The following is a 22,238-nucleotide window of genomic DNA, read 5'->3' on the forward strand; positions in this document are numbered from 1 at the left end:
GGAGGGATGGATGGAGAGAAGAGGGGGGGGGGGAGGAGGAGGAGGAGGAGGAGGAGGAGTAGGAGGAGGAGGAGGAGGAGGAGGAGGAGGAGGGGGACACACTGCACAATCTCTCTCTGACTCACGCACTTCGTCACTCCCATACATGCTTCTGTCCCTCTCTCTCTCTTTTTCTCTATCTCTCTCTCTCTCCCTCCCTCCACCCTCTCTCTTTTTCTCTATCTCTCTCCCTCCCCCCCCTCCTCTCTCTCTGCGCTTGCTGGGAGCTATACAGTGGGGATTCTCCCTCCCCCACCCTCCCACCCTCCCACACAACCTCACAGTCTCTCACACTCCCAGTCCACATCCCTGCTGCATACCACAGCTAACTGTAACCACCCTCTCCCTCACACTCGTATGAAGGTGCAAATTGCTGAAATTAATTTGTGAGAATTCATGGACAGATTTGTACATTTTGGACTGGTGTCACTGTTACCATGTGCAAAATGATCATATACAAATTGCATTCTTTCAAATGCAATTATGTAGCCTACACTGTTATGTAATTCATTACATTTGCTATAATGGGATTTGACAAACATTTATTTCTCTAAATTTTCAAGGAGAAAGGCTTTTAAAACCACAAGCATCCATTCCACACCCTTCTCCCTCTTGCCCCATCATTTCATCCTCTTTCTGAAGGAGAGGGAGAATGCCTCGATATCAAAGGGAAAGCCTGCAGCGGACTACACCAAATGACACTGAGAATGGGGGATGACCTTCAAAACACAAAAGAAGGAAAGCGTAGATAAATCACTGTCTTTTACGCCCATTACATAAAACACAATTACAATAGATCATTTCTTATTTTAAGTATATTTTTTTATCCAGCGGTACATTTTTAATAGAGCAACTTCTTCGCGCCCCCCCCCTACATACAGTCGGTGATGGTACTATCCATATGGTCCAGTCAGGTGACATTTTCCGCGTCGCCATTTTGTGCCGCTGCTGTGCCGGGTATTTATCTGACGGAGAGTCGTGACTAGTCCGTTTGCACACTGCTAGTGAGGTGGTCTTTAGCGTTCCCCACTTTACCCATTTACAACGAAAGACTGTGGCCCTCGATAGGTTTAAAGCGAGCCGTTAAAGGGAACATAAGGAAACAATAAGCAATAGCCATTTTGTATTATATTTAGTTTTTTTATTGTGTGAGCAGCAAGAATGTCGTCCGAAAGCCCCGAGTACTCCCCGTTCTTCGCGGTGATGGGCGCCTCCGCGGCCATGGTGTTCAGCGGTAACTATCTCACCTTCAATGCGCTTTTACATGTTCAACATTTACCACTTACACATTTTGGGGGTTTATTTATTGTTTGACCTTTTAAACCGTTTGTTTCCGTTCAGGGTGTGTAATCTGTCAAATGTTCAGTAGGTTTGTTATGTGCGCGAACGGCCAACCTTGGTGCCTCTCCGCCTGAGACCCAGCTAGCCCTTTAGCGGGCTAAGCTAACTAGCCCAAGCCGAGCTGTCGCTCCTGTCAGCGGGGTCTACTGAGCCCAGCCGGCCGGTGGATGTGGGATAGTGGGTCTTCTGCCTAGTAACCGTGTACTTTGACCGAAGCCAAAACCTGCGTTCATTTGTTTTCTCACTCAGCCACTGTAATTGTCCCCGCGTTTATAAAGCTGTCTAGCCTTTAGCTAACGAAGCTAGCTGGAGATGAGGTGGAAGGGATGCCATGATGGATCGTGTTTCTGCAGCCGGGGACGTTGGCTAGTAGCTACACCCAGGCGGCTAGATGATCTGAACTGTGATTGAGTAATATAATAATATACTATGATATGGATGTATTTAAAGTTAGTCGAGTGCGTCAGTGGCTGTCTTGTCTTTGCGACGTTGACATTCTGAGCTTGACACCGTATTCTGCGATTTACACCTGCGCCATCTACTCCGTGTTGGTTTAAGGGGAGAGGATGTGGCACATTTTTTCTCTGTGGGTCCTGATTATCGTGGTGTATGGAGATGTACGCTTATGTAACTGGTCGTCTATGTTACACGACAAATGACGTGTATTGTGTTACGCTATTGACACCAGCTGGGCAATTAGGGCTGTCGTTGGTCATCCATGACGCGCCTTTGCGAATAGTGTGAATTGAGGTGACCAGAACAGAAGGAGTCGTTTTCAGAGGACAGAACTAGGCTGGTGAACCCACTGAGGCGTGTAGGGTAGGGTATTGGATCATCCTGGAGGATTATATTACAGCAGAAGACGGCTCAAGACTTCCTTGTTTGATAGAGAATGACATTTGGAGGCATGGCATCACACGAGATCACATGACAAGCACATGATTAGTCTTCTGATTCGGAATGTCCAGAGTAGGTGGCAGGAATCAGCTGTGAGAAGCATTACCTGCCCTGCCTTTACACACAATTCCAGTTGGAAACTAACCTTATAAATTATGTCATTCAGCAGCTGTAGAGTTTTTTTTGCATGTGACATGGCAGCCTATTAGTATAATTATTTGAAGGTGTGAAGAGCCGTGCATAGCGGGGGACACTCCTTAGGTTAGATCATGTATGGCCTGGTTTATGCTGTGTCTGCAGGGACGTGATGACGGTCATGTGACAGTGAAGGCCTGGAATTCTAGGGGTCGTTGAAACTATCAGGAGGGAGGAGAGGGATGCAGAAACAGGGACATATTGAGATGGATATAAACTTTTTCTTGTTTTCCACCTCTAGTTCGGTCCATTTAAATGTATTTCTAAACGCTTTTCCCGGAGGAGCAATCACCGCCGTTGTGCCAGTGTTCAAAGATCAAGATCGTCACATGATCTATACGACTGTGTGATTAACCTTTGAAGCAGGGCAAATTTTTTTTCTTAATGTGATGATTTAATCAGAAGTTTAAATACAATGAATTGAATACTCTGGTTATCTTTGATCATAGTATGGTTTACATGAGGCAGAGCTGAGCGTGGAACTGAAGCAGATTGTAACGGGAAATCGACATGCTGCTAAGCGTTATCGTAGCCCCGACCTGTCGATCGTAGTCATGCTGCCTCTGTCTGGAGGGCCTGTCGGGGGCACGGGGGAGGCGCGGTGGAGGCAGGAATCAGAAGATGGCCTCATTCTAATGCATGGAATGGTATAAGTGTGTGTGCTGCATTCCTCATTCCATTCCCTGCACTTTTTGTGAGCCTGCCTGATTCTTGCCTCCTCTGACATGTAGCTACCACTATGCCTGTAGTGGTGGGTGGCGTCCCTGTGTGGTGGGTGGTGGCCCTGGGTGGTGGGTGGTGGCCCTGGGTGGTGGGGGAGCTACCTCTATGCCTGTAGTGTCCCTGTGTGGTGGCTGGTGGCGGAGCTACCTCTATGCCTGTAGTGTCCCTGTGTGGTGGCTGGTGGCGGAGCTACCTCTATGCCTGTAGACACCCTGTGTGGTGAGTGGTGGCCCTGGGTGGTGGTGGTGGTGGGGGTGGGGGGGGTACAGACACTTCCCACTACTGGGTTGGAACAACAGAAGCAGTGAATCAACACTACATTTTAGGGAAGTAAATGGTTATGAGTAATAACCAGTTAACCTAATGTTCCCGAAGAGTCCAGCTGCATCTAGCATGTTTGATAAGTAATCTCAAGCCCCTTTTCCACTCATATCTGTATGGATATGGTGTCTGTTGCAAATTAAATGCCTTAGTTTGTCTAGGGGGGGTGGGGGCTGCTGTCTTTGCCTGCTGCACACAGTGCTGCTCAATGAGCATGCTTGTATACCTGGGGAGGCTGACGGAGGTAGAAATCGGAGGACGTGCTCATTGTAAAGCATGGAATGAGGAACGGTATCAAACAAGCATGTTTTAACAACGCTGTTATCACATCTCACTGAGAACTGTGCCCTGTGGTTCAATCACCGCCATCACAGGTTAAATCACGCTGTTATCACGTCATCACTCCCGCTCACCTGACGAGGCGTAAAGTTGTTAGGACTGGTGAGTCTGTACCTCACATCCCCTAGATGCAGTGTGCTGAGATGGGCCTCGAGCTTCAGGCTAGCTTGAGGCTAACTAACATAGCCTGCACCCTGTTTGCTATGTTAGCACAGTGCTAGCCTTGGCCAGTGTGGAAGCTCTGATGGGTAGCGTTAGCCTAGCCCCTGTGGCTAACCGTGGGCGTGATCTGCGATGGTAGCCATAAGTGACAGATGGGGGAATTAGCCAGCTGGGAGGCTAGGGCTTGGTGGTGGTGGCGGCACCCAGGGGAGAGGGAGAGAGCGGGGAGGAGAGGGGATGGACAGACTGGGACACTGATGATTCATACCCAGCAGCATTAAGAGTCTTACAAGAAAGTCACTTACAGGAAATGGTGCCCTGCCGTGGCATTTTGTGATGTCATCACTGAGCCTGCCATAGATGCACAGAGCCACGCCCCCTCTGGGAGGTTGAGGAAGAAATAGGGTGAATGTGAATATCCTGTTAGTTGTTTTTTCTTGTGAGAAATGCCATTTTGATTGTCATCATGTAGATTTAGGTTGCAGAGTAGGATTACGTGTAGCAGAGTAGCCGAGCATGCCGAGTTGCCGACTGAAACGTGATGTGTGGACCAATCTGTGAAACATGAGTCACAGGCATGCTTACTCTGTCATCATTTCAGCAGTTCTGTTGTAGCCTAGATTTATGTCCTATTGTAGCTTTTAATATTTAATTATCTTTATTGTTGTTTTACTGACTGTGATTTATGTATCTATGTATTGTTCTCTCCATGGAATGTAGTGTCTGAATGTGTTATTATTTCAGTTCCCAATCACCCTTTATGCTTTCTCCCTGGTATTGAGCCTCCTAGTGAGACTTGTTGGCTTACCAGAGAGAGCAGAGAGAGCAGAGTCTAGTTTGTAGAGCAGTGACTAGATGAACTATCAAAAAACAAACATAGGCTACTACCGGTAGTCTCTAGCAGTAGCCTCAAGTGTTTGAAGTGTATTGTTACATCACATTACACAAGTGTAAAAGAGTTAGATTCTTAGGCTTTGCTTCCTGACATTGCAGCACAAGACAATAAGGCAATACGCAATAGGCATAATTCAAGATAAAAAAAGTGATACTTTTGACATAAGTGACAAATAAGACATGATATGAATTAGCCATTAGTAATAAAATGCCTGCAATGGCTGTGAGCTTAAGGTTAAGGTAGTCTGTATGCATGGGGTGTGCTTGATAGTCAATTGTCTGCAGTGGGCTTGCCTTGTTCATGAGCCTGATGGCCTGGGGGAAGTAGGCAATAGCCAAATCAATAGCCTGTCATTGATCACCAACAGTTGGTGGTTAGGTATCATTGGGAGTGGTGGAGACAGCATTATTATAATTATAATAATTGCTGTCACGGTTAATGATTGACATTACACTGAGTTGATCAGGTACAGAAACATGGAAGGATGTATGTTGTTACACTGTGTAGACAGTGTTACCATTAAGTCAACACTATATTATATGGTGTATAGACCGGCTGGGGGAAGGCCATTATTCTAACGACGGTCACATGGATTTCTTTGACCCTTTGACCCTGTATTTCATCCCTTCACCCACAAGTAGCCCCACCATATTTGTGTGAAGAGTCCTAGATGAGACACAGCTGGATAGTTAGATAGTTATAGACACTTAGATGACACTATCCTACTGTACGGACCACTACCTTGTTAAACCCCTGGAGAGGCTGGTGGCAGGGATCATCAGGGGACAGTTGGGGTTTAACTCACCAACTGCCAAAGCATTACGCAACACTCCCCACCTAGAGTGTTATTTAGACTTTCTAGTCACACATGGCACTCTCGAATGTTGACAATTCAGACGACTTCATTCATCCTCCGCTCTGAAAGAGTTAATACGCAATTTACTCAGGCTAGCTCTCATTTAGTTGCGTTAGTGTGAAGGAAATGACTGTCCAGAACCCAGATGTCAGATATCTTACCTCCTCATTGCGAAGCCTGAGCCTCAACAGGCTAATTCTCCCAAATAGCCCATTTATTTCCAGGCCTTTTCCTATTAATAATACAGTAAACCCTGATGTTCCGTCTGTTCCCCTGGACCAGCCCAGCCAGTTGGGTGCTGCTGTCGTCACCATAGTGTGTCTGCGGGGCGCAGGGTCACATGGGCGCGCCGTGTCCATAGTGAACATTCCTGGTGGAGAATAAAGGAATGAGAGCTCTACCTCAGCAGGGATTAGGATTAAACCACCGGGTCTCTGCCTGCAGCACGCCTCCACCACGACCCTTGAACACGGACGTGCTTAATCTGTAGAATTGGAACTGCCTGGAGGCTGGTTCCTCCCAAGGTTTCTTCCCCACTAGAAACTTTGTCTCTGCTTGCTCTTTCAAGGTTTAGACGTGGTTCTCTTGAGTAGGCTACTTTGTCATAAGTGCTACTTGCAGATTGCGCTGTTGTCGCCTACAGGATGCGCTGGTGTCTCCTACAGAATGCGCTGGTGTCTCCTACAGGATGCGCTGGTGTCTCCTACAGAATGCGCTGGTGTCTCCTACAGAATGCAGTCTGAGTGTCCTCGCCCTGTGTCAGTCTAGGCCCTGGTGTCCTGTAGGTCTGGAGGAGGGAGGGGGGGTAGAGGGGGAGGCAGGGTTGTAGTACTACAGAGTAGAGGGAGAGGCAGGGTGACTGTAGCGGCGCGGCTGTGTACGTGAGCCTCTGTGCCAGCTGTTCAGAGAGGCTCATTACGCTGGAAGATGGAGGTCGTCATCAGAACAAACCCCTCCACTCAGAGAGGATGCTGGGTCTTCGTGGGTGTTGGATTAAAGGATGCACAGAACCGTCCATCCATAGGATTTATATTTATAGAAAGGAGATGGATGAGATTATTTTATGAATGGCTGTTTATTAAACTATTATGTTTTTCTTGTGTAGACTCTTGGTTTGTGGGATGCTGTAGTGACACAGGTCCACCCTCCAGGATCTCTTAACTCATCTACGGGTGACTTTATTCACCAGAAATACATGAATTATGGTGCTTAATTTTGTAGCCAATCACAGTGTTGTTGCTAGGTAAACACCACATGGAACACTCTGCACTCTCGGTGGGGAGTGATCTGGAATACATTTGGTGGTTCTATACAAGTCCTAGCTGTGGTTTATAATCACATTTCAGGGGAAAGCAAACTAGTCTTGTTGAGTGATATGCTCCTTGGTTTTAGACATGTCTATATGTTTATAACTCTGGATGGTTGGCAAGGTCAGAGAGAGAGCGAGGGGGTGGTTAAACGTAAGATCTCTTGTCTAGGATAAAGCCACTTTTCTTTACAAGGCTGTGGTGATTTAACCTTGTACTGATGCCATCGTTGTCATGATAAGTAAATGGAGAGGGGGGGGGGTGTAGAGGCCTATGGCTGGTTGCCATGTGCACATTTAAGGATTGGCTAGGCCACGCCTCTTCCTCCTTGTGCCATCTGTCACACTTTAGAAATGTGTCTTTCCTTCCTTTCTTCATCCCCTCTTTCTTGTGCTGTGTTCACTGATCTGTCAGGATGGGTCAGAGCCACAGAGGGGCAGGCCTGCTGCCGCCAGTCCTGTTAGGTCAGTGGTGAGGGAGGGATGGAGGGAGGAAAGGATGCATTTTGGAGTATTGAAACGGGGCCAGAGACTCCAGACAACAGACACTGCCTTCATACCTGGAGGCCTACACTCACACACACACACACACACACACACACACACACACACACGTGTATGGATGGAGGCTGTCACTCCCTATTGACCTGAGGCTGTATGCACACACAGAGAGGGATGGATGGAGGGAGGAAGGACAGGGTGTCACTCCACATGGGCCCCTGAGGCTGTATATCAGCCCTCCGGGGAAGCCTTGTTGCTAGGCTGAGAGCAGCAGAACACACACAGTATAGGATGTCAATATTTAACACGGTTTAGAGTCTTAACCGTTTTCTGTTTCTGGTGATTCCTTCCTGTTTGAACTGCTGTGGCCTGTTAGCATGTTAGCACTCCTGAATGAGACTGGCTATGGAGATGGAGGCTAACGCATGTTAGCACTCCTGACTGAGACAGGCCAGGGAGATGGAGGCTAACTCATGTTAGCTCTCCTGACTGAGACAGGCCAGGGAGATGGAGGCTAACTCATGTTAGCTCTCCTGACTGAGACAGGCTATGGAGATGGAGGCTAACGCCAATGTTGCTGCCAGACAGATGAATGTGTTACCCACCATTTATACTTGATCTGACCTTGTCCAACGTCCTGATACCACACTGAGATGAGTGGGTGGATGTTGTAAGACAGACAGACAGGCAGGGAGAGAGAGAGAGGCAGACAGACAGACGGAGAGAGAGAGAGAGAGAGAATATAATAAAGAATTCAGTAGATGCTCTGCTTTGGTTGGTCTCTGCCATCTCAGGGCTGTCAGGTTGGTTTGCTGTGCTCTGGCTGCAGGTGATGGAACACGCACACGCTGTCAGCTGACGTGGGGGAACTCGTCAAGCCAGCCTGCCTATGATTCACAGCACGCTCGCCCTGCTCTGACGTGTGTGTGTGTGTGTGTGTGTGTGTGTACGCGCCCGTGCGCATGCGTGTCCGTGTGTCCGTTAATCATAGATTGTTTTACCCAGGAGCCACACTTCATTGTCTAATAAGATCCTCCACTACTGAAAGAACTCAGCCAGTCGTCCAATGGGCTGCTCTTTTGAGAGGCGTGTCCAGCACTGGCAGCTTGATTTCCACAAATAGACGGTGTTTAATTTTTAAACACACCCATGAGCCTTTACTCCAACGTCAGTATTTTAATAGGTTGTCTATTTTTAGACGCTAGTGAAGCATTCATAGTGGCTTTTCGACGAGTACAGGTATTGATTTATTTTGTCGTCCTCCGTTATACAGTGGTGTTGGTCTGCTCTCTCTGTACGCTCTCCCCCTGCAGACTGGGACCTCTGTGATGTCACTGGCACTCCCCCAATTCCCCTCCCCCTCTGTCGTCACACTCGCACTCACTCACACACACACACACACACACACTGCCCTGGCCAGCAGCCTGCTGACTCAGCATTCTGCAGCATCTCAATTACATTAGGTGCTTCTGGTCCATCTCTGATGCAGGCCTGCTGTGATGGCAGATTCTGTTCCTGTCTTATCAGGTGTGACGTAGGATTCTGTCTGTCAAGTAGATTCTGTAGATTCTCTTCCTGTCCTATAGTTCTGGTTGGGGAGTGTTCAGTGATGCAACTCCACTGTAACAGCAGATTGGAGCCTTCCTATGCAGATGGTCTTTGTGATGTTACACTTCCTGGGAGCAGAAGGGAGGAGAGGGAGCGGGATGTGGGATGTGGGGGATGTTAGGCGATAAAGATTGGGGGAGGACAGAGTGAAGAGGAGAAAGGACTGAGTGATTTATAACACTGCAGTCAGAGCCAGAAACATTCAGTGTAATTGAGGCAATGAAAGGGTTAAAGCCCAATAATTCCCTATGGGCTGCATGCGTTCTGAGGCGAAGGATGATGAAACGGTGGCTGAGAGAATGGCTGGTTTGAGGAACACAGGAAGCTAGTATGAACAGGTAGGCTAGCTGGTATGACCATGGGCCGGTTTCACACTCAAATCTAGTCCTAGACTGAATCACACTTTCAATGTCAAATCTCCATTGAAGATGCGTTTTAGTCTAGGATTATACTTAAGCCTTGTGTGTGAAACCAGCCCAGTGTGTCAGAGGGTGGGAGTTTCCTGGATGTAGCCACAGCGCCCTGCGTAGGGAACAGAAACTGCTGGCGTGGTGACCTGACCTTCCTCCCTCTTAGTTCCTCTTCAGGTTGCCCAAACCTGTAGTCTACTACACTACAATGTTTTTCTAACTCTTCTCTCCTCTCTCTCCACCCCTTCCACCCCTCCTCTCCTCTAGCTTTGGGAGCGGCCTATGGCACGGCTAAGAGTGGCACAGGCATCGCCGCCATGTCTGTGATGAGGCCGGAGCTCATCATGAAGTCCATCATCCCCGTGGTCATGGCTGGTATCATCGCCATCTACGGCCTGGTGGTAGCGGTGCTGATCGCCAACAACATCAGCGAGAAGGTCACCCTCTACAAGTACGTACCCGCCCTCTAGACCCTAGACATGTAAAGTTGTCTAACCCTCCCAGCCCCTAGTCCTGACCACTTTAAAGGCTGCATATGTCACCCTACACATACTCCTCTACACAACGACAAAACGCTATTTCGATCTCTGGCCACACAAGCGTTTTCTCATTGTCGTGCAAAAGAATCTCTGGCCACATGGAACCGCGTATTCAGGTACACTGGGCATGCGTGTACTGGTAGACCCAGAAAATGATTCAAATATAATTGAGACAGTACCGTAAAATAATAGAAATTCATTCATTTTCATTCATTCAGTAGTATTGTCAACTCCCGATCGATCTTCTCTCCACTTACATTACGTCTGCATTCAAGATATGGCATGTATATGTTATTCATCTGTGTAAATTTAGGTTGTATAAAAAGAGCTGATGCATAATAAACTTGATAATAATTGCTAGAAGTGCCTCTTGCTAAGATGTTTCTAAGACGAGAAATAATATCACAGCACTGGTTTATCAAGTGTAGGCTATTTATAGCACAAGACTTGCGCTGAATGTTTGGGTCGCACTCGCACGCAATGCGCACATACATCAATCAATCGCTTTATTTATACAGCATATGGATGTTATGTGCCTAATTCTTACCTTTGATGTGCACACTTGTTATTTGCCGCTTTCATAATTTTATTTAGCCTATATAGCACAAGTCATGCATTGAATGTAACCAAGTGCTGAACAGTTAAGTAAACCACAATACGTGTGTGGGTATATATACATATAATGTGTGGGTGTCCGCATCATCGTTATCGAAAAACGCACCCAATTGTCGACCACACGACTCCGAAAACGATATGGAAACACCCTCCCAGCGTTATCGTCTCGTCACCGAATTCGGCGGAGTCTTGTAGCCGTGATGTGCAAACGATATATAAAATCTTCACCGAATCCGGCGCCATGTAGCCCAGGCCTTATTCACTTACCAGTACCCTGGATCCCCTCCCTAGCCCCTCCTTCCTATTCCCTGGCCCCTGCGCTCTTCCTCCCTAGCCCTTCCTCCCTAGCCACTCCTTTCTATTTCCTTGCCCCTCCTCCCTGGCCCCCAGCCCCTGTATAGATCTCAGAGGGTTGGAAGAATGTATGTTGTCAGTGCTAACTGTCTCTGATACTGTCCTTATCAGAGCTGTTTAGTAACCTCTCCTCCCTCCTGTAGGAGTTTCCTCCACCTGGGCGCAGGGCTGAGCGTGGGGCTGAGTGGGCTGGCAGCAGGCTTTGCCATCGGCATCGTGGGGGACGCAGGCGTGAGGGGGACCGCCCAGCAGCCCAGGCTGTTCGTGGGGATGATCCTCATCTTGATCTTCGCCGAGGTCCTGGGGCTCTACGGCCTCATCGTGGCCCTCATCCTCTCCACGAAATAAACCACAACTTCACCAAAATCTGTCCTCTCTGTGTTGCTGCTGGAGAAAACAAATAATACAACAGAAAAAAAAGTAAAATTTCATGACATAAAAAAAAAAAGAAAGTTAAAAGTTTAAAAAGGAAAAAAAAATATGAAGTGACGAACGTGGAATATAATAATTATATAATGAAAAATGGCTCCGTAAAAATATGGTCTTATCTCTCTACAATGTGTACAGTTGTCCCGATTTGATAGTCAACTTCTTGTAAATGCGCAATGTAGTGATTTGTCTGTTCTGTGTGTGTTAAACAATTGTATGAAGATTCCCCCCCTCCCCCAGTGGGTTCCAGGCCTTCAGACTATGCGGGGGGAGGGGCCCCAGAGCTTCTTAGCACTTAGATCACCTTCAGCTATTTACCCAACACACATTAAGCCTGGTCCTGGACCAAATCACGCTCCCAATGGGGAATCTCCACTGAAGATGCTGTATAGTCCCGGGTTTAAGGCTTAATCTATGTTCAGGGGGGTATTCCATCAACGTCGCTAGAGAAAAATCTACGCTTATTTTGGTAAATCATGAGATTTATCCAAATAAGGCTGGATTTTCCTTTAGCGATGTTGATGGAATACCCCCCAGGACATGGTCTGTGTCCAGGACCTGGTTTAGTCTGCGTCCAGGACCTGGGCTAGTCTGTGTCTAGGAGAGCATCCCGTTACCTCCATGGTGAGGGATGATCTCAGTGCTGCCAAGCTTTGAGGAGACTCCTCCCACCCGCAGGTTGCTGATTGATCGCTGGTCTTCTAGAGCTGACCAATAGGCCTTCACTTCCTGGATTGTTCCGGGGAGGGTCAGTCACTTTGTTGTTGAGGATCTGTTTGTAAAGAAAAAGAAAAAATCAGATGTGTATGCAGCTTTGTTATTCTTGTTTCTTTTTTCCACTGATTTTTATTTATAAAAGCATTGTTCATGAAACTGTTTTAAATGGAGCAACAGTCTTTAATTCCCCCCATGATATATATATATATACAGACATACATACATATTATAAATATCTATATATAGATAGATTTATGCACTGTGGGTTAATTGTGAAACGTAAGTGGTTGGAATTCCTCTGGATGTATGTTTACTTGGTTAAATTAAGATTGCCTTTAGTGTGTGGACGAGTGGGAGTTATGTGTGTAACTGTATTTTAATCATTACGCGAAACATCCTCTCAGACCCGTCAGTGTTTCCTGTAGTACCGCTGTTTGATTGCATTAAAGATGTGTGTGCCCACTGTTTGGGTCTCACAAGTGTAATTTCCAAAAACCACCATCTTCTCTCCAACTTCTTCATCTTCATCGTCCTGTAGCTGTGTCATCCCTCTTCATCACAGTGTTCATTTTGGCAGGCTTTTTAGCTGTTTAGTCTTGGTTCCCTTGGTCTTTGACGAAGATGCGCATTGGTTATTGTCACGTTTAGTCTTTTCTGTCCTTGGTTCCGGTCTAGTTTTGGTTGCTGAAGACGGAAGGAATTTTAGTGTGGTTGTTTGGTCTACAAAAACTCCAAAACATTTAGGTTGAGTTTGTCTGATTAAAATGTTTTTGTGGACTGAAACTGAATTGGAATGTTTTCGGTGTTTGTGGACTGGAACTAAGAAGGATGGAGGTGACTGGGTGACTAGAACTAAGAAGGATGGAGGTGACTGGGTGACTAGAACTAAGAAGGATGGAGGTGACTGGGTGACTAGAACTAAGAAGGATGGAGGTGACTGGGTGTGACTAGAAGGATGGAGGTGACTGGTTGTGACTAGAACTAAAGGATGGAGATGACTAGAACTAAGAAGGAACTGGGTGACTAGAACTAAGAAGGATGGAGGTGACTAGAACTAAGAAGGATGGAGGTGACTAGAACTAAGAAGGATGGAGGTGACTGGGTGACTAGAACTAAGAAGGATGGAGGTGACTGGGTGACTAGAACTAAGAAGGATGGAGGTGACTGGGTGACTAGAACTAAGAAGGATGGAGGTGACTGGGTGACTAGAACTAAGAAGGATGGAGGTGACTGGGTGACTAGAACTAAGAAGGATGGAGGTGACTGGGTGATGAACTAAGAAGGATGGAGGTGACTGGGTGATGAACTAAGAAGGATGGAGGTGACTGGGTGTGACTAGAACTGGTGTGCATCTTTCTAAAGACTAAGTGACAAAAGCCTGCCAGAATAAACACTGCTTCTTTGCCACGTTTATGCTATTAAACATGCATGGAGTTGACTGTCTGCTTGGACTTGGGTCAAAGGTTAAGAAGCGGCAGATCTTCTATTGTGACGCCAGTCTGAAACCTTGACGACCAGCTGGGTTCTAGTTAGCTACGTTAGTGTAAGGCCTCTCTTCCACCAAGGCAGTTTGAGGGCCAGTTCGGAGCCGATGCCTAATATCAAACCAGTTCTTCACGTTTCAACAGCAAAATAACCTGCCTTGAAAACTGGTCTCTGGAAAACTCAGATAGGGCTTTCACACCGCCAAGGAACCGAGTGACGTAATGATGTGGCTCTCTAGCCCGTGGAAAAGCAAACCGGTTCTTAGAAGGTTTGCAAGTTGAACCAACTGTGAACCGGCACTAGCACCATCCCGGAACTACAACTAGGTTCTCGTTGATGGAAAAGAGGCCTGAGTGATTAATGTACAGGTGACCAGTGTTTAATAACGTTTCATCAGGATCAGAATGATGGTTTTGCGATCCAGGATCAGATCAATTTGGCATCGATCCGACAAAATTATCTAAAGGTTTTTAAATACTGTGCCCTGAACTAGCCAACTTGATGTCATATAATAAATATGTTTTAAAAGCTACACTTGAATATATAATATCAGGAGTGTCTAGTCGTCAATTACCTTGACTATCGCCTGTTAGTTCTAACATCTAGTTATACCAGAACACGTAGGTGTCTTATGTCCTGAAACGGGGGCCCTGGTTTAATTTACCATACCAGATCGTTATCTCATTTAGACAGCCAGTCAGATCAGTTTACAGATCAGTGTAAGTGAGTTAGCCAGGGAGCTCAGCGGTCCCTGCCAGATTCAACATCATACACAACCACATGTTCCCTGTCAGGTTCAACATCATACACAACCACAAGTCCATGATTTAAAAAAGCTTTTTTATTATACAATAAACAATAGTTGCAGCTCACTCATGGCAGAACATGATACATTTGATAACAATTACTGAAATCACAAAATTAAATGCATCTCAGTGGATTAGATGACGGTTTTGAGAGCATTTGAAATGGTTGTTGTATTGTGTCATCAGCAGAGACAGATCTACTGCACTGGAGCCTTCTCTCTCGTCAGGAACACGACTCCTCTCATCCCCTCCTCATCCTACTGAAAATGCATTGGAGGAGGAGGAGGAGATCTAAGTCCCTCCCCTTCCATCCTCTCCAATGCTGTGGGTGGAGGATGTAGGAGAGGCAGCAAGGAGTCGTGATCCTCACAGGAAAGGCTGTGGTGTCCCATGTCTCCATCCTTCTCCTGCAGGTCAGACTTGTCCACTTTCTCCACATGGATTCAGATGGGAATGGATGGAACAAGATCCCATGCTTAGAGCAGTCCCAAATTGTCAACAGTCCAAAGTGCCACGGGTGACTTTAGTTACCACAAACGCATAAATTATAATGGCTCATTTTATAGCCAATCAAAGTGCCAATTAACGCAGGGATTAAAGTTCTCCGTCGCTACGACGGATTTCCGTCAATTTTTTCCAAGTCGCGACGGATTTCCGTCAATTGGCTACATATGTCCAGTGTACTAGAACCACTCTACTACGGAGTGTTTGTCCGTGAATAACACCGGCTATGCCCCGGGGTAGAAACACAAGACTATGGCTAGATAAGGTCTACAGGTCTCCACGGTCATTTTAAGCCGTCAACCAGCCCGCTACGACCACGGGAAGTCATGTTAAACGTGAAGTTACTTCTGTTAAACTGGCGCTAAGCTAACATCGCTAGTCGCTAACTCCCTCCTGGCCTTAAAGAGACAAGCGCCCTTTTCTCATCTCAATCTCAAAGAGCTTCATTAGCTCACCACATCTACACCAGGCACGTGCCGTGAGCTTTTAGATTGGGTAAGCATAAGATATAGAAATACACGTAATTACACATACACGCTATCAGTGAACGCAGTTTCAAGGAAATGCAATTTTGATGCCCTAGAACCCGCTAATAAACTGTAGTGTCACTTTGTGATCAGATTACCAAAAAAAAAAAAAACAGTTGCCAGTTTCGACTATATCAGGGGTGCTCATTGTTCAAAGATCTTTTCAAGTAGCCAACCTACTGAAATCTACACGTCCAGTTTCAACATCGCACACACGCACAACACAGACACACACCGTTTCCATCCTCCATAGTAAACACAACACATTTTCTTTTCACACTTTGTCACACAGGCACTTGACATCACATCACAGACCCTCCCTCTCAAAGTACTCAAACCATATAAACAAGCACAGATCGCCACCAGCCTCGCGAATCATATACATCATATAAACCGCTCATACCAGGCTTGCTGTAGCCGCTGGCGACTCTCCCTTTCTGTGTGTGAACATCGGTGAGCGAGCGGCCGGGCGGCCTTTAGCCAGTAGTTGTGTTTTTCCAGTCCAGTCCAGTCTACGAAATCCCTTTAGGTCGCTGACAGTAATGTCCATATTCACAAAATCAAGCAAGTTATCCTTATTGATTATTATTATTTAGATCGTTTGAGCTAGCTGGCATAAGCTATTCTGCCGGGCGAGAGGTGAAATGTTAAGTGAACTTGAAAGTGATAAGAGCCAATCAGTAGCTCTTATCGGAATGAAAGACCTACTCTGATTGGCTGTAAGCATGCTTACCCTGGTCACATTAAACAGCGGGTTGAGGCATCGGAAAAAAATAAAAAAGACATTTTCACGCATTCGAATGTACGCGTGGGAAAGCAGAGAGCGGAGTGCTTATATGCAAAGCAGAGTAGGGAGTACTTTACTCCTACAGGTGGCGCTAAAAATGCAACGTCAAAATGAATGACTCCTGCTGCCCTGGGACCTAAAATACGACTCTTTTAATGAAAACAAACAAACGGTTACATGCACTTTTATTTTAATATTTTCCTTTTTTCTTTTTTCGTTGGGTAAGCACTGCTTACCCTGCTTATATGGACGGCACGTCCCTGATCTACACATTTGGTCCCACACACTCCAGATTTGAACCCAAGGTTCTACCCAGGGTTAGTTACCCCTGGTAGAAAGCCCTTTGCTCTCAGACCTTCAGAACCCATTGAAAGTAGTGGAGGTACTCCAGAAGTCCAAATGCATCTCTAACCCTAGGAAGCCCTAACCCTAATGGCATGAAAATGCAACATGTTGTACTCCCTGTACCCCTGTACGTGTGAGAACATGTCTTTTTACACTAGGCACTTCACATCAAGCATTAGAGCTCCCTACAGGTTCCCGCTAGCTCGCGTGCAAGGCCTCCCAGGAATGGCCTAGGACTCTGAAAGTTGATTTGGTACAATGTAGGGATACAATCAAGGAGTGTGTAGAGTTTGGTGACTGTGACTCTTTCCATGCCCGTTCCCTGGGCCCAAACGTACGCCAGCAGCAGCCACCCACTTTAATGAAGGCTTTTCCGGCCTAGTGGTTAAAGGAAGGTTAAAGGACTTTAGCTCAGCAACCACAAGTGCCACAGACACGGTTCAGATATTTTACGAATCGGCTCGGCCCCACCGACAGGCCACACCCACTTTCATACAAGCCACTCCCCCTAATTGTCTAAGCCACACCCATTATCTGATTATTTGTATGTCAGAGTCAACCCTTGCAATAAGTATCAATTTTATTTCATGAATTGAAAACAGCATTGATATCACATAAATCAGAATCAGAAGACTTTTATTGCCATGACATGTAAACATGTTAGGAATTTGGTTTGGAACAATGGAGCACGGTTTACAGCAGGACAGGTGCAAGACAGGACAAGACAGTGCAAACCAACATCGAAGTGCAAGAGTCATAATTAATATAAATATAAAGTGCAGAGATCAAGTGTTCAAGTGTTCATATCCAGACAGTCCAGTGGGGGTGGAGGGAGGGTAGATAGATAGGGGGTCAGGTCAGGGGGGGGGGGGGGGGGGGGGGGGCAGCGGCATTTAGGAGCCGGATGGCTGTGGGGAAAAAGCTGTTTGTATGTCGGGCCTTCACAGTTTTTAGGGACCGCACCCTCCTGCCTGAGGGGAGCGGGGCGAAGAGACCGTGTCCTGGGTGTGCGGGGTCAGCCATGATCTTCCTGGCCCTCCCCAAAGCCCTACTTTTAAACAGGGCCTCAAGGGGGGGCAAAGGGCAGCCAATCACCCTCTCCGCCGAGCGTATCACATAAAAGCAAACTGGCAATAGAAAAGCTGTTCAAAAGAATCTTCTTCCCTTAAAACGCTAACGTTATAAAATACAAACATATAGTGGAGGTTAAAATGAGAATATGACTTGGCTTGAACAAATTTTCAGTCAGGAGATTTTTTTTTGCTTTAATCCCTGCAATTAACGCCACTTGGCACTCTAGGTGGTGAGTGTTCCTGAATACTTTGTCAGTTGGTGAGTTAGACAGGGCCACAGACATGCGTACACAGTACACTATATACTGGCGTTGGGATAATTGCATATTTTCGGGTGTAGTCAGCTGTGTGGAACAGAGATCTAATTAGGTTAATCAAAGTCATTAAATAATGGAACGTGTAGAGTAAGCAGGCAGCTGCTCAGGTGCCAACAGCAGCCAGCAGAGGAGATGAACCACCTCACTGGAGGATCCAGAGACTCATTTAACGCTGAAGTTCAACTATTTTAACAGCAACAACAAGTTTACTCTCTGAATCCAGCTCCGCAGTATAGGTGTGTGTATATGTGTGTGCGCAGTGTAGGTGTGTGTGTGTGTGTGTGTTAGAGCCTGGGAGTATCTGGTAGAATCACACTAATAGACAGTTCTACTGTCACTATACCACACTAGCAGAGCAGGAGAGCAATCTCTCTCTCTCCCTCTCCCCCATCTCTCTCCCACCCTTCTCTCTCTCTCCTTCCCTCCCTCATTGTGTGCAGATACATTCTAATAGTGAGTTGTCAGGTTGTAGATATTGAGGTTGTGGATATTGAGGTTATTATGATACAGCTGAATGGTGAGTATCAGGTGGTTATGAGGCTGGCGAGGAGGCTATGGGTAATACTGTTGATGGAACTGAAGGTGGCGCTGTCTGGAAACGCCTGGATGAAGTCTCTGCCTTCCTCGATACAGGCACTGAGCTGAGGGTCCAGGGGCACCGAACCTGATATGGGACAGACAGACAGACAGAGATAGATAGTGGTCAGCACCTGAAAAGACCAAGTGGCCTTAAGATGACATGGGACAGACAGACAGACACACACACTTTGCAGCTGACACAGCGTGGGTTAAACATGGCTTCCCAGCGCTCCGGGTGTTTCACATTAGCTGCTTCATTTATCTCTGATTGACATCGACCAGGCTAATGATCTAGTTAACAGCTAATGTTAACCCAGCAGGCTAACAGGCTAACAGGCCCCAGCAGGCTAAGAGGCTAGCAGGCTAACAGGCCCCAGCAGGCTAACAGGCTAACAGACCCCCCCTGGTTACATCTAAACACATAATCTCTGAGACGCTGGGGAAGAAGCAGCTCATTTCCCATCCTGACCGACCATTTTGCCAGAGCAGCTCAGAGGTAAAATGCCTGCTGATGACAAGCACTTTCCCAGGGAATCGTTAGACCAGGGTGACACCTAGTGGCCACTGGTGGAACATACCAGGCACCTCAGTGAAACCCCCTACTGTGTGTGTGTGTGTGTGTGTGTGTGTGTGTGTGTGTGTGTGTGTGTGTGTGTGTGTGTGTGTGGTCCTCTGTGGCTCAGTAATTATATACTGAAAAATGTATGCACTCACTGCAATGTAAGTCGCTTTGGATAAAAGCGTCAGCTAAATGGCGTATATTATTATGTGTGTGTGTGTGTGTGTGTGTCTTACCTAGAAACACTGATCCTGTCAGCTTGGCCAGATCTTCCCCTCCTCCCTTAGAGAAGATGTTGCTGCATTCCTGAACAAACCAATCAGAACACAGGTTGTTACAATAACAATAACAGCAATAAACAGTGTGTGTGTGTGTGTGTGTGTGTGTGTGTACTGACTGAGCAGTGTGGACAGACGAAGCCACTCATGTTCTCTACGATCCCCAGGATGGTCAACCCCGTCTTCTTACAGAATGTGATCTCCCTCCTCACATCCCCCGTCGACACGGCCTAACACACACACACACACACACACAAACACACACACACAAACACACACACACAGAGGGTGCATCAACAAATCAATACTGTGATTACATTAGATATGTTTTGTAAGAATGTTATTACCAGTACCTGGGGTGTGGTGACCAGTATAAACCAGTACCTGGGGTGTGGTGACCAGTATAAACCAGTATAAACCAGTACCTGGGGTGTGGTGACCAGTATAAACCAGTATAAACCAGTACCTGGGGTGTGGTGACCAGTATGGCTCCGTCCACCTTGTGGTGCTTCCTCAGGTTCTCCAGAACGGCTATGTGCTCGTCTGACGTCCCAGGGGGCGTGTCCACCAGCAGCACGTCCAGCTCGCCCCATTTCACGTCAGACACAAACTGACCAATCAGAGCTGGGGCGGGACCACACAGCGAAGAGATGGGGGGAGAGAGGAGAGAAAAAGTGGGAAGAGAGAGGGAGAAGAGGAGTGAGGGAGGGTGTGTGAGAGGACAGAGAGCATTGTGTTGTGTGACATCTCAAAAAAGTAGGGGCTAGGGGGCTAGGGCTTGGTATCAGGATAGGGGGCTAAGGGTTGGTGTCAGGGTAGGGGACTAGGGACTAGTGGGCTAGGGGTGGTCTTCCACCAGAGCAGGCCTCACCACACTTCTTGGGCCCCCTCCAGACCACCGCCTCATCTGGGTCGTCCAGCAGGAAGCCGATGGACATGAGGGCCAGGGTCTGGAGGGCGTCCGTGTACACCGGCACCCAGCCTGTGTCACACTGGTGCACCTCCGGCCGGCCCACACTCAGCATGCGGGGGATACTGGGCCCACACAGGTCCACGTCCAGGATACCCACCTGACATTGGGACACATGTTAGAGAGAGAGACGCACACGCACACGCACACACACACACAGACTGACAGACAAACAGACAGAGAGAGAGACCAGCACACGCGCGCGCACACACACACACACACACACACACACACACACACACACACACACACACACACTCGGAGCCACTCACCCTCTTGCCGAGGTGTCGGAGCGCCAGGGCCAGTTCCGTGGTGAGTGTGCTCTTCCCCACGCCACCCTTCCCAGACAGCACCAGGACCACGTGCTGGACCTGGGACATGTTATCTTGTGAGGAGACAGAACCAGAATATAAACCCCTCAGACAGTTCAACTCCAAAGGAGTTGTTTTGAACAGTTGCATAGGACCATATAGTGGCATTGGTATATGATATATAGTTACAGGTAGGCTAGCTGCTAGCTAGTTATACAGAAACCACTCATTGCTGTGCCGGCTGGAACCTTTGTATTGTCAAGAAAGGTCAAATGCCAAGGTTTTATGTTGCTTAACAGCTAAATAGATAAGAGATTAAACATTCAAACACGCCCCCCAGACATTTTTTTTTCTTAACTTTTGATTGGGTGGGCAAGACACACGTTTGGGTGGGCGGAGAACCCCCTGCCTATAGCCACCGCTGGCCTAGATGCCAAGTTGTCACGTTTTTATCAGAAAGTGCATTGTATGAAGGTGAAAGGTCGACGTGACTTATAGATGACAGGGATAAGGGCCACTGACACACTTCCAACGGGGAGAGAAGACAGCAGGGACGTAGATCTCGCCAGGGGGCGCTGTCTTAAATGTTGTGACGCAGAGAAGATGATGCAAATAATCTGTTAAACGAGCAATTCTGGTGACTTTTGATGCGAGTTAACACGACGACATGATCTAAGGCAAATGACACACATGCCCCACAGCTGAGTTACCCAACAGCTCTGATCACGGATATTCATATATGTCAGTGAGTTTATCAATCCCAACTCATTCAAACATGTGCTTACAATCCAGCAGGCGCAAAGTGACATAGTGAGAGAGAACAAAAAACCCCTATTTGTCCCGATTCCGACATTGACAGAAGATGGCCCCCTTTTGGTACCCAGCGATATGAATCACCTGTTAAACAAGCAGTTCTGGTGACTTTAGACGGGAGAATGACAGTGCGTAGAATCCAACAACAGTCACTCAATGGAACCTGACTAGATGGCGCACATACTGTCTGTCACACACACACACACACACACACACACACACACACACACACACACACACACACACACACACACACACACACACACACACACACAATCACAATCACAAGAACACGAGGTCTGGATCCATTCAAACAAATCCATACAAAAGACCTCCCTACGTGCCTGAAGAGCATAGAGAGATAATACTATGACGACACTCAAGCTACTATCATTCTCTAGATGAAGACACATGCATATCTATCAGTAGCTCGAGTGTGAGGAAGACATGAAACGTTCTCATTTAACTAAACGGAAACGTTCCCATTTCAATGTAAGCCTTCCTAATGTTGAACACTGCACACTGTTACCAGACGAAGACCTTGTGCTTATTCATGATAACTGGACGTACCACTGCTGTCTCCCATGTCTCCTTTCTTGGTCACTTTGCTTGTCAGCTCGGTTGATAATTGGAGAAT

General features: G+C 47.1%; 2 protein-coding genes across 2 annotated transcripts; one reads left to right on the forward strand and one right to left on the reverse strand.

Moving 5' to 3' along the window:
• Window positions 1-988: 988 nt before the first annotated feature.
• On the forward strand, window positions 989-12,584 carry atp6v0cb (ATPase H+ transporting V0 subunit cb). The gene is made up of 3 exons (XM_080542039.1): window positions 989-1,273; window positions 9,861-10,044; window positions 11,245-12,584. The coding sequence occupies exons 1-3, from the start codon at window positions 1,201-1,203 to the stop codon at window positions 11,447-11,449; spliced, it is 462 nt and encodes a 153-aa protein (XP_080398165.1). The 5' UTR covers window positions 989-1,200; the 3' UTR covers window positions 11,450-12,584.
• Window positions 12,585-17,691: 5,107 nt separating this feature from the next.
• nubp2 (nucleotide binding protein 2 (MinD homolog, E. coli)) lies at window positions 17,692-22,238 on the reverse strand. The gene is made up of 7 exons (XM_080542193.1): window positions 22,172-22,238; window positions 20,750-20,862; window positions 20,379-20,577; window positions 19,974-20,131; window positions 19,627-19,737; window positions 19,466-19,535; window positions 17,692-18,755 (listed from the first exon to the last, which is right to left on the reverse strand). The coding sequence occupies exons 1-7, from the start codon at window positions 22,185-22,187 to the stop codon at window positions 18,616-18,618; spliced, it is 807 nt and encodes a 268-aa protein (XP_080398319.1). The 5' UTR covers window positions 22,188-22,238; the 3' UTR covers window positions 17,692-18,615.

The sequence above is a fragment of the Nansenia antarctica genome, assembly GCF_963989245.1.
Source record: "Nansenia antarctica genome assembly, chromosome: 11".
In the NCBI taxonomy this organism is placed as follows: domain Eukaryota; kingdom Metazoa; phylum Chordata; class Actinopteri; order Argentiniformes; family Microstomatidae; genus Nansenia; species Nansenia antarctica.

Excerpts from the sequence above, each read along its gene's own strand:
- atp6v0cb (XM_080542039.1), top strand. The coding sequence starts at position 1,201 with ATGTCGTCCGAAAGCCCCGAGTACTCCCCGTTCTTCGCGGTGATGGGC. Across the intron at positions 1,274-9,860 it reads CGCGGCCATGGTGTTCAGCG|CTTTGGGAGCGGCCTATGGC; the intron begins GTAACTATCTCA and ends CCTCTCCTCTAG. Across the intron at positions 10,045-11,244 it reads GAGAAGGTCACCCTCTACAA|GAGTTTCCTCCACCTGGGCG; the intron begins GTACGTACCCGC and ends TCCCTCCTGTAG.
- nubp2 (XM_080542193.1), bottom strand. Across the intron at positions 20,578-20,749 it reads TCCGACACCTCGGCAAGAGG|GTGGGTATCCTGGACGTGGA; the intron begins GTGAGTGGCTCC and ends TCCCAATGTCAG. Across the intron at positions 18,756-19,465 it reads GACAGGATCAGTGTTTCTAG|GTTCGGTGCCCCTGGACCCT; the intron begins GTAAGACACACA and ends GTCCCATATCAG.